Raw genomic sequence first — 18,122 nt, forward strand, 5'->3', positions numbered from 1 at the left:
GCAGTGACGGCTCCTCCACTTTATGTTGTTTTACGCAAGGCCTGGGCATATTTCACAGAAACACAAAGGCCTGGCAGTCCTGGGCATCATATTATGGAGACGGCAGAGTAGCATGAAACCAGCCCACTTGCAACACTGCGTCGGATTGCATAAACAGCCTCCATGGAGAGCCGCTTTCAGGGCGCTTTACGTGAACGCTCGGGGAGGTCCCGCACCGGCCAGCAGCCATCATCTCCAGCGGTCACAACATCACCTGTGCCGTCGGTCAGACACAGAAAAACGAGGCGCTGGGGATGAGTGTCAGCGGATACCGGACATGAACATCAAATCAACCTTTCACAATTAGGCTGAGAAGTGGCGAGCGGAATTCCTCATCATTTATTAAAGAAACCGCAGCTCCACCCAGTCAAAAGGTATTTATTCACCTCCGCGCATCAGATCCACGGTGATGGTGGAGGCTAACGCGTTGGTGATATTTACCCAGTGGATGTCTTTCCTAAATCGCCTCCACAGGAGCTCTGCCAAACCGAGGAACACCCCGGCCGGAGCGGCACTGCGCGCCGCTCCCCCGCCTCTGTCCGCTGCGGAGCATCTCTTGGCGTGCCAGATGTGAAAGGTGCACGTTTCGGTGTCCCCATCCGAAAGTTTTTCGACACTTGTCTCACTCCTCGTGCGCCTTAATTCCTCCCCCTCGATGGGACTCACGGCGAGGCCGCTTCTTCCGTCTCCATCATCAGCATCATCTGTGGGCACCGATACTGCAGGCAGGCAGGGCGGTGACGGCTGACGTCAGGGCCAAACACTGGCCCATGTTGGAGGAGAGCAGGTACAGCGGCATGTGATGCTGGATGATGCTCCGTCCTCGTCTCTGGACGGATTGGACACTGGTGAGCGCCAATCGGGCGGCGATGGAAACATGTCACATCATTTTGCTGAAAATAATTACGGTAATTGTTCGGTAACTGTATAGAAATGACCTAATATTAACAAAGGGCGTCAGGTTAATCTTAATCCTGTCAAATGCCTCGTCAGTCTTTCTAAATCTGTATGTAAAATAAGCAAGGGAATAATTGATTACTTTATGAATGGATTAATCTTTCATCTGTAACATGTCAGAAGTGGTAAAAAAGAAAGAAAAAAAAAGCCCATCACTATTATCTAAAGCCCAAGGTGAAATCTTCTAATCGTTGTAGTCTGACAAGCAATATTACACATTATGTCACAAAGAAAAAAGAAAAGCAGTAAATCTTCACACTTGAAAAGTTGGAACTAGGTAATGTTGCTTGAAAAATTACTAAATTAATTTAATCATTTAATTATCAGGTAGGTAATTGAAATACTTCTCCGTTGATCGATTAATCAACTCATCGTTCCGGCACGTTCATTAATCTTGTCATCTCTGCATGTATTCCCCCGACAGATGACTTTTCCAGACATGCCAGTTTTCATGACTAGAGGGTGCAAATACATTCAACATCATTTAAGAACAAAACAAGGCCCAAACACGGCGGGATTATGAAAGATTGATTTAGCAAAATAGGCCATAGATTCATTAAACTAGATTGTCTTTCATCTGGTCAATAAATAATGAAAAATAAAAAATACAGTAGGCTCCATTTTAGTGTTGATGTCAATGTTTTATGTATGGATTTTCACGATACTGCATGAAAAAAAAAAAATGCGTAAAAACCTTCACCTTTACTTATGCCAACAGCTGGACGTGTGGGTCGGCTAGCAGAAAACAAAGCTCATATCAGAAATATTACCTTAATATAATTTAATATCATAGATCAGTTACTTTAGTATGACAAATACTTAACAACAAATATAGCGGTCATTTAGATTTCAAATGCTCTCACACGTCCCCCTGATGTACATTTCCTGATTTCCTCGGCAACTTGCAGAAAATGCAGAAATGAAAGATGTAAAGTCAAGACACTTTCAGCTTTTGGCTTGACTCAAAGGCATTATCACCGGTGAGACGTCATTCCGAGTCACACTTAGTTCAACATTAATCTGTATAAAAAAGTATAGAATAGTCTGAACCACCCTGATTTTCAATCTCTTAACATTCCCATAAATCCCATGTGGACAGCACTATCATCCTAAAACACCACAGCCCCAAATTTGAGACTTAAGGGACTACAACTACAATGGCTATCATCATTCTTCTTCATATCATCATCAAGCACGGGTCAAACATGCCTGCGAGTCCCCGATGCCATTCTGAGAGCCACTACACCAACAGAGTCTGTGTTCCTGTCTCTTGCTGTTAGTAGTCGATGAACCGGAGGGCAGCGATGGTGGAGGCCAGTCGACGAGGCAGCAGTTTGGCCGTCTGTCTGTAGTCCTCTGGTTTGGCCCTCAGCAGGGTGACGATGTGCTGCAGGGTGCGGGAGGGCTGCAGGCCCAGAGCATCCATCACATTGCTGAGATAGTCTGTGGAGCAGGAACGGGAGTCATCATGATACGATACACATCAGCTTAACTGGGAGCCGTCATTTCACTGAATTGTTCCCTGTAATAACGATGTGATTACATATCAGATTACAGATTACAGTACCGATATCTGTGGCCAGCTGTTTAGTGGAATGGGTGCTCAGCTGGGGAATGAGCAGGATGGCATCACAGTAGGTCTGCATGGTTGCCCGAGCAATGGAGCCCAGCCAGTAGTCTGCGGTGTTGTCCAGCTCAGGAAGGTCGTCGCCTGAGGCAGAGGGATGTTTCAAATGTGTGCCAGTTCACAAGGTGTAAAGGGAGCAAAAGTTAATGGTGTGAGGAAGTTTTTTTTTAAGACAGATGGGGATTTAATGTGTGTTGTCAGGGAACAAGAGGGAGCTGGTGATGGAGGATAAAGGTAAAATTTGCAGTCATTAAAACAACAACAATAGCAAAAAAAAAAAAAAAGGTCCCATCCCATGGCACATTTATGCTAATAACAGTTTGACCTCTCAGCTCTTTGGCTTCATTTCAGATCAGCTGTCTTAGAGAACACAGTAATGTTGGCTCACTTGTTATTCTGCATCTCTGGGTGTACTCTTCTGATTCAGCCATTATTTGTCTTCCATACACCAAAAATTGATTTATATCAAACTTGCGCTATCTTTACTTTCCGTTTTAATGCTGCATCTTACAAACTGCATCTACCAAGCTAGCAGGGACATGGGTCTGTGATGTCTTATTTGGGTATCAAATTGAAAAACAGCCTTTTCCATTTTCCGCTGCCATGGTTGTAATCCAAGACGACTTATTTTATCTTCGAATTGGCCAGTTTTCAAACATTTATGGTACGCTGGCATTGCTTTTAATTCGCAAATGTGTCCACTCCCACAACAGGCGATAACTCGTTAAATAGCATCCCTGTGCTACGGCCAGGACATAACATACAGGAATCCTCTTTTGTCTCGTGCTTGCAGTTAAAAGCTATTATCACAAAATTAACCTCAAAGGGTAACTACTCTATATAAGTCGCCCTGAATATCTGGATAACAGGGTTAGGGTTCAGGCGTTAGATATACACAGGTAGAAAGAAAGAAAGCATCTCATGTGGAACATTAGATTGAGAAGAGAATCAGGGTCGACGGTTAGAAACCTTGTTCTGGAGGGAAAGGAAGCTTCCCAGCATGTAGGGCCATCTCGAGCGCCGGATCCTCCTGAGTCACAAATGGCTCCAAGTGAAGAGGCAGAGACATCAGGTACTGCCCTATCTGGAAGGGAAAGACGGATATCTAGTTTGATGTATCCAGTGACTTGGAGCTGCAGTGTAATATGTATCATAATTGTTTGAGATGTAGAAAAAGACCACTAGTTTAACTTCTTAAGAGACAAGTCCTGTTAGTTTTTTATTGATCTGCGATGCACATTTAAATCAAATCAATTACGATTTAGGAATTAGTTTATAGTGTTTCCTTAAGTCAAGCCTGACTTACATTTGTAATGTATTCTTGTGGTGACAGGCTGAAAGTAGGCAGGTCCTCCGTGTATCTCTCTCCAAACCCAGGCGCCTCTTGACTCTGAACACAAACATGATAAGCATGAATCAACCGGTATGACGTAAGTACACCCAACACGCAAATGCCCAGACAATCCAACAGCTCTCAGTATTTCAAATCAAATCATCTGGAAACTTGACACTCAATCACCTCCATCTTGGAGACGAGACAGAGCTGGTGTTTGATCTGCAGGAAGACGGAGTCGAAGGCCAGCTGGTTGGCCTGCTGGTTGAGTCTGGTCAGAGCAGATCTGGGCTCTGCTAACAGGCTGGAGTTACCTGTGCCCTTCTCCTGCACGATAACAGGAAAGAGACGCATAAAAACAGCTACAGAGGATCCTTGATAAACCACCTGATAACATGCAACAGTCAGTCCTCTTCATAGGACATCAGCTAAATCTATTCGCATTCCGACTCCATGCCTGCTCCATACCTTTAGGGAGTAGAGGACTTCCATCAGGCTGTTGTATTCAGCCATATTGCCCCTCTGGAGGTAGTTGTATTCCTGCCAGGGGTTCTTGGTGGTGCTCTTCCTCTCTGTGGAGCTGGCCTCCTGGATGCCCGCCAGGCTGCGTGGGCTGTACGACTCTGACAAGTACTTACCTGCCGTGGCCAGGATCCTATGGGACAATTTGATTTGATCAGAGAACGCATGCGATTCCTTAAAATGTGACAATGTGCGTTGCTGAACAGTGTGCCCCCTGAGTTCTATCAGTTTCAAAGAGATGAGTGGTTTAGGGTGAAAGGGAGCAGCTAGAACATTATGAAACATAAAGCATAAACACTTCTCTTACTTGTTTGACAGCTGCTGCTCAAAGGCTCCACATTGCCTAAGTAATTCTCCACAAGTGGCAATAATCCTGTAAAACACAACACAAAATCATTTAGTATTTTTAAATATATTTAACTAATTAACCAGCACTAATGAAATGACAGGGAAGTTGTCTCAAATGTAAAAAACAACATTAACCTGACAGAGTTCTGGAAGGCCGTCCAGTCCTCTTGGAAAAGAGAGGAACTTGGAGTATCCTCCAGTTTACATTTCTTCCTGATTGACTGCAGTGTTGTGGAGAAGTCTGACACATACCTAGAAAGAGCGCAATGTTACAGGTGGCTACACAAATTCAAGATTCAAGATGTTTATTGTCACCATTGTTGTACCAGTGCACTCGTGTGAAATTCTTTGGCTGAGATCTCCATTACAGAAAACAGATATAAATAAAAAATAAAATAAAGATATATGAAGATCTATATATAGAGCAAATAAAGTGAGGTATGACAGCAGTAAAAGGTATAAATGCAGTAAAGATATGTATGTTTACATATCCTATAAATGTAAAAGTATAAAATCTCTCTCTCTCTCTCTCTATATATATATATATATATATATATATATATATATATATATATATATATATATATATATATATATATAGATAGATATATATATATATATATATATATATATAGATAGATATATATATATAGATATATATATAGATATATATATAGATATATGTATATATAGATATGTGTGTGTGTGTGTGTGTATATATCTATATATATATATGTATATATAGATGTGTGTGTGTGTATATATATATACATACATACATACATACATCTATATATATACACACACACACACACACACACACACACACATATATACACACATATATATACACACACATATATATATATATATATATATGTGTGTGTGTGTGTGTGTCCACTTCAGTACAGCAAAGGGGTTGATATATTGAACTGTGGCTCATGACAAATTGTGACAATAAAAGATTTTTACTTGGTGAAGAGGGCTTTGAGGGCTTTGAGGAGGCCGCACACAGCCAACCCGTCAGTCAGTTTGACACAGCGGTCCACAGCAGCGCTGGTCAGGCCAAACAGCTTGCCAACAGAGTGGCTCAACTCTTCCACACAATCAATTACCTCCCCGTGTTCCTAAAGAGAGAAGAGAACATGTAGAGTGTGAAAGAAGAGTTGGCACAAACAAAGAGAGAACTGAAAATAGGACAAAATAACAGTTATGGTGAGGTTTTAATAACCCTGTTATGTTACGTTACGTTACGTTACGTTACGTTACGTTACGTTACGTTACGTTACGTTACGTTACGTTACGTTACGTTACGTTACGTTACGTTACGTATGTGTGCGTGGTGTCTAACCAAAGGTACAGCGCTGATCTGGATGAGGAGGTGAGATTCCTCCAGGTCTCCATACTGAAGTTGATAAGGTTTGTAGGGGTCATACAGCGCGCCGACCAACTCGTTCACCTTGAGCAGATTATTCTCACCTGGAGAGGAAACACAGACAGAACATGAGGACTCAACTCCACCCACATCTGCAGTATCTTCAGTCGTGTCTCGTGTGTACACACACCCAGGTGCGGCAGCATGGCAGCTTCCAGGCTGTGTCCGAAGGTGGACGTGGTGTGATGGAGTTCCAGCAGGGTGTTGAGACGCTGCTCTTGGGCTGCCCGCTCCACGGCCGTGCTCAGGCACACGGGGATGGATGGGACCATGGCCCCCAGGGTTTGGATGAGCAACACAGTCACCACTTCATACGGGTTCTTGAACACCTGTCAGACGTTACAGTGCAGGACATGTGCAAACAATTAAAAGAGCACTCAGGCTGAAAGATTTGATAATCGCTTCCATTATTGCTATATTGGAAAAACTAAAACAAACTTACTATGCATGATTTGGCATTGTGCTTTTTCTGAATGATCACTACCATTTGAAGTGTGTTGCATTACTGAGCCGGGTCAGTGTCTGTCTTGATAGTGTCGTGTGTCTCACCTGGCTGCTCCACTGTAGCTGATTGTGCCACGTGGAGATCAAGGTGTCGTAGAATTCAGACAGCTGCTGATTCAGGCTGAGCTCGCTCTGAGAGACATCCTGCCACATGCTTACCAACTGACCCTGGAGATGCCAAAACAGAAAGTCATTCACAAATGGAGATTAGAGCATACCTACACCAAACAGGTAAAACATGAGAGAATATGGTTTTGAGGTGAATTATTATTAATTATTAAGTTCAGAAAAAGGCCTGTGGCGCTTACCTTGTGACACTTGTAGTAGTAGGCAAGGAGCTGTGGCATTCTATCTATCTCTGTAAAGACTTTAACAAACAGCTTGGCTTGGTCTGCGGAGAAAAGAAAAACCTTAAATACACTTGGTGTACACTGAAAGAGAACTACAGTGCACAAAGAATCTGAGGTTGGAGTTAATTTGAGAAACGAAAGCACTTCTCACAGGTTCTTACCTATAGACATGGAGTTAAAGGTTGCTACTATCTGTGGACTGGCCAAAGCCTCAAGTCTGTTCTTCAGAGCCTCCAGGTGGACACACTTTTCAGAGTAGTCTGGTGTGTCCACCAACATGGCCAGGCTGTTCTGCATGCTGGTCAGCTTGGAGGAAATGACTGCAAAGTCCTGAAAAAGGAGGTGAACAAATTCAATATCAATGTCCATAAAATAATATCTTATCAATATTCTATCATCATTTGTTAGACACTTGTTAGACACACTAATTACACTGTTCCGAATCAGAGATTCAATATTTGAATGCTCTTCTCTGACCTAAATAGAATCAGTTCACATCAACTGCCTGTGAGGGGCAGTTTACAGAATGCCCTGTTTGTCATCAATGAAATGGAACTGTGCCTTGAACATTTGGTATGCAGAGAGTCATATTATATTAAAAGGTTAAATCTGCTTACAGTATTCTCCTCTTATTGAGCACATATATGTATGTGGGCCACGATGAGTAGCAAAGGTGAGGCAAATTTAAACCTGTGTTTTGAAGGTCTCCTCAATGTCTGCACTCAGTGTGCTCCACTTGTCTGCCTCCTGCAGAGCTTCAGCTGCCAGCTGCATGCGGCCCTTCACTTGGTCTATCTCCACCAGGACCTGGTGAAGAGGAACCACATAATATACAAGTCATACCTGAGAAATATCCTTGGAGCACTCTGATCATTTTATTCCCCTGTAAGGCAGTGACTGTTATAATGCTTATTTTCAAAAACATCAACTGACCAACATAGCACCAATTAAACACATTAAGAGTCAATGTAGATTTGCTTTACATGTCATTCATATACTAATGAAAAGCGACTGAACCTGCATAGACTGCACAGTGTCTTGCTCAAACTTCTTGATGTCCTCTTTGACCAGAACCATTTGCTCCTTGAGGAAGGAAGCCTCCTGTTTCAAGGCCTCCACGTCTCGCAGCACTCTGGGCATATTTTGAAGGGCCTGGTTACTGCTCTCTACACACAGAAATACAGCAGTCTTTCAGGACATAACAAGGAAAGAATAACCTTCACAACATATTATCATAGTTGGTGCCACTCCAAGGAATTACCCACAGTTGTCACATGCAGTTCTCTTTGGTATGAGTTTCAACAAAGGTTTCAAAAAAAATCACCAATTTCCTGCTGCATCTTCAATGCTAATTATGCAAGACACTTTCATAAGGGTATAATGTTCGGTTTTTGAGAGGTATTGATTCAACTGGCTGGTGTTTCGATTATTTTGCTGACCTATTTATTTCAGCAAAGGAAGGCTAAATAACAGAAACACCTCACTGTGTAATGCAAATTCATGAAGGGAGGGTTACTGCAGAGCAGCTCAGAGTGCATTAGATTTAGCTGTGCCTAATAAACTGGCAAATGGGTATTAGCAAGGGATTGTCATAAACAATGTTACAGAATGAAAACGTGCAAAATCTTAAACGAAAAATTCTAAAATCTTACCCACCAATTTTCTGATGATAAACCTGGTATTACAATAATAACATTATTATCATGGAATTTGAATTTATGCAACATTACAAACTATTTACGACACATTAGAAAACTCGTGGGTCTCTGCAACAAAATTAATTTCATGTCAAGGAAGGAAAACAATTAATTGCACAATATTTCAGTCTCAATAAACAAACTAAGAGCTGCTGTGAGCGAATACACTTTCATACAGCAGCCGTTCAGTAAAGCCTGACCTCAACAAGGTTTTAATTCAAGTCTGTGTTGCTGCCGAATTGTATTATTTCACTTATACAAATAGGGTGGGCAGAGGATTAGAAATAGGTTTCTTTAACCATTTACCCTCAATGGCATTGTTGACTTCCTGGATGAACAGCTGCAGTTTCATGACCAGTGTGGCTGCGTGTGCATCCGCCTTCCCCGGCGCGTCCTTCTGCACCACCTTGAAGGCGCCGTTCACCCACTCTTTCACATCAAAATCATCGTCCAGGAATTTGGAGAAATCCATTTTGCCTCCTCACTCCCTCACTAGTGCAAGAAGCTGGGCGGCTTTGAGCCAAAACTCTTCTGCGGCAGAGCAGTCAGTGTCATCGACCCATTGCTAACGTTAGCTAATTTTTCCCAAACAACGGCTTTGACACGAATATAAAATAAATAGCCCAAGAAAATGAAATTATCATTACGACTAAATATAGTTCCAACAAGGCGACGGCCTCCTCCAGAGTTATTTTTTAAATGCCTACGGTTTTAAGGGAGAAAAGTGGAGACATATTTGTCAATGTTTCATGCTAGTGGTGCTCCTGACACTTGACAACAACTTCCTCTTTGTGCTCTCTATTTACGGTCCCCAGAAACAAGCGCCAGCACAACAAAGAGTCCGGATGAACAAAATGAGCTTTTTTAATTAACATATATCGCATTTAGCTGAGAAAATAAGTATAAATATGATAAATATACTAATAATATAAATAAATATGAATTTTTATATAGCTTTGTTTCAGGAAGCTCCTCCTATCAGGCTTTCTAATGCTCCAAACATGCTCTAGCCACCAAATGTTTTGGATTACTAGGGACACTTTTGAGTAAAAATGTTAGTGTTAACATAATCGAACATAAGTCTGCAGCATTGAATGGATGCACTCTGCTTCCCTCTTGAGGCGAAATAGTAGAAAGAAGTCCAAATATAAAGCAAGCGAGGCTAAAAAATTACACACTGATTACCAAAGTAGCATCAATCAAATGGCACAAGTGCACATACATGCCTCAAGATAGTGTTTTTCTCCAAAATGATAAATGCATACTAAACAAAATGTTGTATTACAAGAGTGTACTTTGTAGATTATTCTAGAGGTGATCTGGAGGAGGGTAATCTGGACTTTCAATACGTCACATCTAAGAGAAGTGCTAATACAACTCAAATAGAGAGCATAGACCAGAATAAGTGGAGTGTAGATGGGACAGCAGAGAGGGATCTGACACTTATTACAGACCTTTGTTTCTTTGTTTCACTGCTTATTTGATTTGATGCAGAAATCCACTCTTCACTCTGTATTGGGTATTATGTTGTCCATAGATGATAATTGATTGGCTATGATTGCCCTCCTGTAACAGTCGTGTAAACCGTTACAATAATTGCCGACATTGTCATGCTCTCAGAAGTGAAGCATTTCAGTTAATTCTTATCTGCTGCAGTAGACATTTATCGCCACACACAGCGTATGTCATGTGTATTATGCAAACCAGAGAAGCAGTAAATGTGTGCACGGAAAGTGGAGCTTGAAGGCAGTAAAGCAACGGAAACCACACATCAAACAAGTCCTAGCGGCTATCTGGGAGGACATATGTAACAAAGGTATCTCCACTGCTCTTCAGCTCATTTAAAGGTATGGGAATAATCGATGACGTGAAGGACACTTTGTCCAAGGCCGTGTTTACTCCTTCATCTCTGTTATCTGGCCGAGGCGGGCTCCACATGGCGCAGATCATCCTGTGTCTGGTCACCTTTGTGCTGGCTGCCTTCAGAGGAGGGAGCAGTCATACATACTGGAACTATGCTATGTTTACCTGGGCCTTCTGCTCCATCATGACCCTCATCATCACCATTATTGAGATGTTTAAACTAGATATCATACTCAATCTGTTTTGCATGGACTGGTCTGACTTCACCACAGGGATGGCCATGTCTTCTACACTCATGACCGTCTCTGTCGCCATCACCTACGCCAACTTCTACACCTGCCTGACATGCCTGTACGGCTGGATCGTCAGTATATTCGCTTTCTTATGCGGCTTCGTCTACGCACTTGAAGTGGTGAAGGACAAAATCCTGGAGAAGAAGAAAGGGAGCTACCTGGCTGCTCTGCCTGGATTCTGGAAGGTCATGGAGGCTTTTGTGAGCTGCATGATTTTCATATCGCTGACTGGTTACAGAGACAAACCAGCTCTGATCTTGTGTGTCATTGCATATGCCATTCCTTTCCCCATCTTGCCTGTAATCATAGCCACCAACATCCTCAAGAAACTCAAGAAATGCTTGCCCTTTAACCTGGACAGGTTTGTCTTTATATTTCTGGTGATCTCTGTTGTGCTGTATATATTTGCTGCTATTGTGTGGCCTATTTTTATGTTCAGAGACAACCCTCGTCCTAGTGACTGTCCACCCAGCTTCTGTATCTGGGCCATACAGTTTATGGTTGCATTCATGACTTATGTGAATCTCATTCTCTTCACACTGGACCTCATTTTTACCCTGCTTGGTATCTGTGGCTTTAAACGCACATAAACATAGTGATGACCTCCAAACTTTAACTGCACCTTTAAACAACTACATGCACTTCAGGTCCACTTTGAGTCAGTTATGTTTTCTAGCTAATTTGAATAATGCTTGTAAAGCGTGGTCTCAAGTTGGTGAGCGGTTCCATTTCTACCCTGAAGTCACATGATCACATTTTCCATATTTGGGCCCATGCAGAGAGTGCACCGTCTCCTCTTGGAGCAGGGACTGCTCCGTAGCTGTACAACTATCACGGACTAGGGCTAACAAAGATCAGTTTTTGATCGAACTCACTCAAGCAACAGAAGTTAATTTGTCATGCCACAGGTGTAATGTGGAAAGAAACTGACCAGCACACAAGAGCAGAATTAACACAATTACAGCTTACATCATGTTGTCAAACAGGCTCCAGATCAGACTGTGCACAGAATACATAAATGTGGCAAAAATGACCAAATAGCAGCCATAGTGGTCCTGAAAAAAGAAAATAAGGTGTTTTTTTTATATTCTGCACATCTTATGATGACTTTTTTTTTTTTATTCTCCCCTTATTGAATATTGTATTGTTCAGTTCCTTAATGATGCAACATGAAGGTTAATGTATGATGTATGATTAAACCTAAAATTTTCATTTTGATTAAACAGTTCTGCTCTTTTCCGTGCCCATTGTCATATTTCCCATAATGTCCTGCTGTGATATGACATGTTAGCTGTATATGTTGTGCCAATGAATATTAGTAGCTGTAAGATGTTCTGCATTGCGTCTGTTTGAAAATGAGATTACACATGAACGAACACACCTGTGTTACCTGGGATCAGTCGGCCGCAGAGAGACGAGGGCCAGAATGCCAAAAGTGATTGATGTGCCATGGGAATAAAGTGATGCTTTCATAAAGACATTTGTGAGCTCATTTTTTCATTTTTTGTGTGTATGTGTCTATTTATAAGCAAGAACTATTTGGTATTCAATTGTCAGACTTTCAAGGCAAAATCTCAGTAGAATTAATTTTGATAAGATGAAGGTAAAAGAAACCAAGCTCAATTCAACGAGTTCAGTTAAATTCACTGAATTTCAAGCAATTCTTAGAAGATGAAGGTATCTGTGATGAAAGTTAAGAAGAAAAAGATGCTAATATTCATTTTAGTCACACTGATTTTAATCACATAAGGGAGAAAATGTCATTCGCTGAATTCTGAATGGTTTCGCTTGCTGAATAAATGACTGAATAATGAAAAATACATAGACATGAACTGCAGAAAAACTCAATTAATAAAAATAATTTTTAAAAAAAAGCACCATTTATTGGTGGTAGCACAATGCTGTATATTAGAAAGAGTGTAGTCTGCAAAAGGAGTCCCCTTCCACTCCAGACATTCACGAAAGACACACACAGGCTGAAGTGCTCATTAATCTCATTAAGCAGGAAATTTGAATAAAAGGAAGTGTGTAAGTGATGCCTGCCTGTCCTATAAGACTTGGCTGAGTGGAACAAGGAGTTAAGTGTCCACAGTTACTGATTGAGTAGCAACAGGGACAGTTCATCTTGCACAGTGCCGGTGTAAATGCAGAGACTTTTATTTCCTACTTTTGGACTTTTGGATTTGGGGTTCCTAATTTGAGCATCATGTGCGGCCCATTCAAAGGCTGTCATGGCATTCTGCGCCTCCTGGAAATCATCTTCAGCGCCATAACTTTCATCCTGGTCCTCTTCAGAGGCAGGATGGTGAGTCCGTGGGGTGTGTGGTGTGAGTTTGTCTGGTTTTTCTGCATCATCGTGCCCCTGGTGCTGACCGTGATGGAGGCCAAAATGTGGAACGTCCTCCTGGCCGCCTTCCTGCCAAACTGGGCTGACCTGACCTGCGGGCTGACCACCCTGTGTGCTGTCATGATCATCTCAGCCACCATCATCTTTGCAGTTGTCTTTGCCTGCCTCTCCTGCATTGGCAGCATCCTGTGTGTCATCTTCTCTCTGGCCGCCTCAGTTGTCTTCGTGGTCGACGGTGTACTGCAGAGAATGAAGTGTCCGAGAGGCTACCTGACCAGCCTGAGAGGAGTCCTCCGCAGAGCAGAGGCCTTTATAGCCTGCATCATACTCACTGCTGCCACCGACCACTTTGTCACCGCCGAATGGCTCTTTCTGCCTTTTGGGATGATATGCAGCATCATTGTGTTTGCTGTCTGCCTCCTGGTCACTGTGGTCATCATTGTCCTGCATCTGCTCAAGCTGCTGCAGTGTCTGCTCTCATTCGGCCTGAATCTGATGGAGCTTGTGTTCAATGTTGTGGCTGTGCTGTTGTACGTGCTCGCTATCATTCTCTGGTGTGTCTACGGTTACATTCGCTATAACTACAATCCTTATATCTGCTACACATGCTCCTATATAGACATGCATACTGTTACTATTGGGGCTGTAGTCAATCTTGTCCTTTACATCGTGGACCTGGTTTTATCCTTCAGATCTCGCTAGAAATGTACTGATTTGCTGGTATTGCAAGTTCATTGCTTTCATTATGAAAATATTTATTGGATATTGATATTTAAAAAAAATACCACAACAAAATAGTGTTTTAGTCTTATCAGCAGGTGACCATGATATGAGGTTTTTTATGGCTGTAATATTGTTTCTACATACTTCAGTCTAAACGGTTATTAACATATAAATGTAGCATCATGATAAAAGCAGGCCTTTCTTTATTGGAGTATTTCTTGTCACATTAAAATCAACCAATATCAGCCTTTTCTTAATACATAATAAAGAACCTGCTGTGATGAACAGCTGTCGTTGACGTGATGTGCAATGTATGAAAATGGTTGTGAAATTATGTGTGTAAAATGAAGAAAAGTCTCCCCCACCTCTGTGACCTTTTAATGTGTCTTGGCTAACACAGCAATAGCTCTCAGACGGTATATTCAAATCTCACAACTCTGGCAGTTACGCCACGAAACGGAGATAGTGAATGCAAATGTCATAGCAAACACTCATTAGCATTAAGTGACATGGCCTTTTGGCAATAATGCACATGCTTGACACACTACTTTTAAGGTTGTTACATGATTAACAAGAATAAACAGACATATAAAAACAATCCAGCTGTGGGAGGCAACAGTGTGTGTGCACTCCGTCAGGCCTCCTCCGGTTCCTCTAGCTCCACATTCTCCAGCAGACCCTGGAAACAGAAGTAGTGGGAGTTGCAGTAGACGGGAGGCTTGTTGGGACACAGGCCGACCACTTCTGGCTTTAGTGATGCAAAGGGGCTGGCTCCACTCCCCTTCATGTCCATCTCCAACTCCAACAGGATCTGCAGGGAGTAGGTCATCTCTGTCTCACTGTGGGGGGGGGGGGGGGGGGGGGGGGGGCAGGGAGCGTCAGCAGCCATTACACAACACACACGGCATGGCGTACGTTCACATGGACGATACAGAGAGCAGAGAGGATAAACAGCAGGTTCGGTTCACTGGTTAAGGCAGCACATTCATCAGACGTTTGATATACTTTCATGCACTTCTGTGTTTTGATGCTTATAATGTACACAGATGTCACTGTGTATATTATTCACAGTTTAATTAAATGGAGGGCTGGCGGATATTTTCTAATTAAGGTATCATCTACAGTAGTGAAAGAATTATTCATTCAAGTAAAAGTAGCAACACCATACTAATAAAATACTCTAAAATGTACTTAAATTTGTCAAAAATAATACTACTCATTAGGCAGGATGACTGCTGTCAAGGTGATATTAAGTTATTGGATCAATGTTATTGATGAATTAATACTTAAGCAGGATAATAATGTTGCAGCTGGTGAAGGCAGAGCTCATTTGAACTACTTCATATACTTTAAAAATACATGTAGTGGAGTAAAAAATACATTTCCCTCTGAAATGTAGTGAAGTAGAAGTATAAAGTAGCATAAAATGGAAATACTCAGAAAAATTACCTCAGTATTGTAAAGAAGTGCAGTACTTGGCTAAATATACATAGTTAGTAATAATCACTGCCATTCAGTTGTAAGTTATTCCACCATGTGTGCGGCTAACCGCTCTGAAACACTCACTTGAGAGCAGTGAAAAGAGAAGGAATCTCATAATCCCTGAGGAGCAGCAGTGTTGGAAGCCAACCCTGGTCCAGGCCCTGACTGACATCAAATCCTTGACACAAAAAGATGTCATCAAAAAGAGTTCAGTAGCTGGTTCACTTTACTGACACACAAAAGTGAGTTTGGTGAGTATTATGTTTTGCGTTGTGGGAAACATGTCCTCACCAGGATGAAATCCAACCACCAAATCTGGCTTGGCTACTTCCTCTTTCTCCACCACGTCCTCCCAGAACTGGTGGTAGAGGCCCTTGTGGGCGCTGATGTAGACCTTGTGCTTGGGGCCAAACGCCCGGAGAGCAGGCCTCACGATGGGGCCGTCCACCACCTCTGGTCCCACCATGACTATCTCTATGCCCTGGTGTCCAGGGTACATGTGGTTCAGCTCATCATAGTCAGTCAGCCTGGCTGCCAGAGTCTCACTATTGCCTGCTCCCACCAGGTGAATGGTGAGAGGTTTAGAATAAGGGTTAAGGCCGAACAGCCTCATCCCCCAGGCTATGGTCAGCGGCCTGGAGAAGAACTCACTGCAAACCCTCCACACAGACTGCCTCAGTTCCTCCTCGTCGGGCTGAGGCCTGCCGGCGTTGGTCCACAAGTCTTTCATGTTTGCTCCATTCAAGATGGGGTCGAGGCGAGCTGTGAGATCCGCCTGCATCGCAAGCCAGTCATCCCAGCCTTTAACCTCTGACTGGGGCTTTGACCAGTTTCCTGTGGGGAATGGAAGGTCTCCTGGGGGAAAGACAGGGGAAAGAAATAGTTTAGTGGTTTTATGGGAGTAGAGACAGTTCATGAATTATGGTAACTTCCTTGCACATCCTCATTCTCTTTCTCTGTTTCACTTCCATTCATTTCATTTTTAAGGGACAGTGCATAATTAAACGTATGAGTGAGGGAGAGAACACAATGACACTAAATAAAACTGCACAGCACATAATAGTCCATCAGTATGAGATGATAGACAGAGTCGATCTGACATATACAATGTACAATAAATACAAGGCTGACTTTAGCCAAAGCTTGAGGCCGGTTTTAAACACAGCAAAGAAACCACCGCTGTAATTCCACTTCCCAACTACTTAAGCAGAGGAAGCAGACCGATGGCTGTCTTTCTGTACCTGGTTGTACTGTTTGTCTTTCATGGACTTTTTTACCTTTGAACAAAAGCCATTCCACAACTCTGTCAATGGCAGCCAGGCGCAGGTGTGAGCAGAACTTCTTGTGTTTGGGCCAGTCGTCCTTCTGACAAGCTTTACAGCAGTAGTAAACATTCAGACATCTGTGAAAACATGGGACACAAGTGTGGTTGTAAAATAAGGTGCTTAGCAGGAAGGAACATCTTGGCTGCAAAGGCCTGCTGGGTGAGATCTGGTTTTAAATATTTATATATAGTTGTTAGTTGTTTTTTTTTACCTGCCACAGCGCTTCAGGTTCTCTGGATTTGAAAGTTGATTCGGCCGCTTCTCACAATGTGCACAGATCTTAAAGGATTCCTCCATCTTCTCAAACATCTCTCTTTGAGAGCGGAAGGCCATGGGTTTGCCCCTGGTCTCCGGACCAGCTCTGGACACACCAACAAAAGGAGAATTTAACATCCTGAGAAAATACAGAATTACTGAGTAGTAACTCATCAGTGATTTGTCTAAAGGTTCAGTTATAAACACCAGAACCTAATAGTAGAAATGATTAAATTTAGCTCACCTACAGGTCACTAACATACTACTGAGGCCTGTGCTTCTATTCTTAGACTGGACCATTTGCTACAGTGTGAGCAAAGGGCTGGAGGGACTGCATGGGCACATTTATAATGAAATGACATATAGAACTGTTGAAGAAAAGAGGCCTGCAACTTGATAATGGCAACCCGGACAGAAATGCAGAGAGCTGCAGTCTGAAACAGGCTGTGGTGGCAAGTTAGTATCGCAAAATGTCATTCAAATGTCGAGCTGTCATTATTAACGAGCTGTGGGAATATTTAATTTTATGGCGCCATGAAGTGGGAATGTAAATGTAGACGTTTTCTCCTTAATTAAAGCTTAAGGGTTAAAGAAGTGAGAGTAATCTGGCAAAAACCTACTTACCCCGGAGTTTCGGCCATTGAGATGAATGGGTGTCACAGCCTCGACTCCTCTGCTGGAGCTGTGGCCTGTCATGTGAGCGGCCTGTGGGGGGGGCTGCTGCTGCTGCCACATATAGCACCTGTGCTTTCCTTTCCAGAAAGATCCGACAACTCCAGACCATTCCTGACCTCACGGGAGACACAAGTAAAGGCCATGCACACCTGCACGTGGTTTTCATTGCAAAATATATATAAAAAAAAAAAAAAAATTAAAAAAAATGTTTTACTTTAGTTTTCCTTTTAATTGACATACGAGTTAATTTACTTAATTTCAGTGCTAACCCACCAAGAAACAGCCTGTTGGATCATTAATGACGCCCTGAGCCCTGAGTGTTGCACTGTAACAGCTGTGTGCTTTTA

General features: G+C 42.5%; 4 protein-coding genes across 4 annotated transcripts; 2 read left to right on the plus strand and 2 right to left on the minus strand.

Moving 5' to 3' along the window:
- Positions 1-1,762: 1,762 nt before the first annotated feature.
- Positions 1,763-9,585, minus strand: cog7 (component of oligomeric golgi complex 7). The gene is made up of 17 exons (XM_070852361.1): positions 9,119-9,585; positions 8,133-8,281; positions 7,806-7,922; positions 7,277-7,445; positions 7,074-7,156; positions 6,811-6,933; positions 6,392-6,590; positions 6,178-6,305; positions 5,799-5,953; positions 4,962-5,078; positions 4,786-4,851; positions 4,425-4,611; positions 4,143-4,283; positions 3,930-4,013; positions 3,593-3,707; positions 2,564-2,707; positions 1,763-2,439 (listed from the first exon to the last, which is right to left on the minus strand). Exons 1-17 carry the CDS (start codon positions 9,282-9,284, stop codon positions 2,273-2,275), a joined length of 2,310 nt encoding a protein of 769 aa, XP_070708462.1. The 5' UTR covers positions 9,285-9,585; the 3' UTR covers positions 1,763-2,272.
- Positions 9,586-10,661: 1,076 nt separating this feature from the next.
- On the plus strand, positions 10,662-11,558 carry LOC139219417 (myeloid-associated differentiation marker-like protein 2). Its single transcript, XM_070851262.1, has one exon. It carries the CDS (start codon positions 10,662-10,664, stop codon positions 11,556-11,558), a length of 897 nt encoding a protein of 298 aa, XP_070707363.1.
- Positions 11,559-13,174: 1,616 nt separating this feature from the next.
- Positions 13,175-14,017, plus strand: LOC139220198 (myeloid-associated differentiation marker-like protein 2). The gene has a single exon (XM_070852265.1). The coding sequence runs from the start codon at positions 13,175-13,177 to the stop codon at positions 14,015-14,017; it is 843 nt and encodes a 280-aa protein (XP_070708366.1).
- A 272-nt stretch (positions 14,018-14,289) lies between these two features.
- Positions 14,290-17,795, minus strand: LOC139220309 (putative protein MSS51 homolog, mitochondrial). Its single transcript, XM_070852388.1, has 6 exons — positions 17,725-17,795; positions 17,057-17,206; positions 16,798-16,922; positions 15,812-16,375; positions 15,605-15,698; positions 14,290-14,877 (listed from the first exon to the last, which is right to left on the minus strand). The coding sequence occupies exons 1-6, from the start codon at positions 17,739-17,741 to the stop codon at positions 14,673-14,675; spliced, it is 1,155 nt and encodes a 384-aa protein (XP_070708489.1). The 5' UTR covers positions 17,742-17,795; the 3' UTR covers positions 14,290-14,672.
- Between the last annotated feature and the right edge of the window lie 327 nt (positions 17,796-18,122).

This window comes from Pempheris klunzingeri, chromosome 20 (assembly GCF_042242105.1).
Source record: "Pempheris klunzingeri isolate RE-2024b chromosome 20, fPemKlu1.hap1, whole genome shotgun sequence".
Lineage (NCBI taxonomy): Eukaryota > Metazoa > Chordata > Actinopteri > Acropomatiformes > Pempheridae > Pempheris > Pempheris klunzingeri.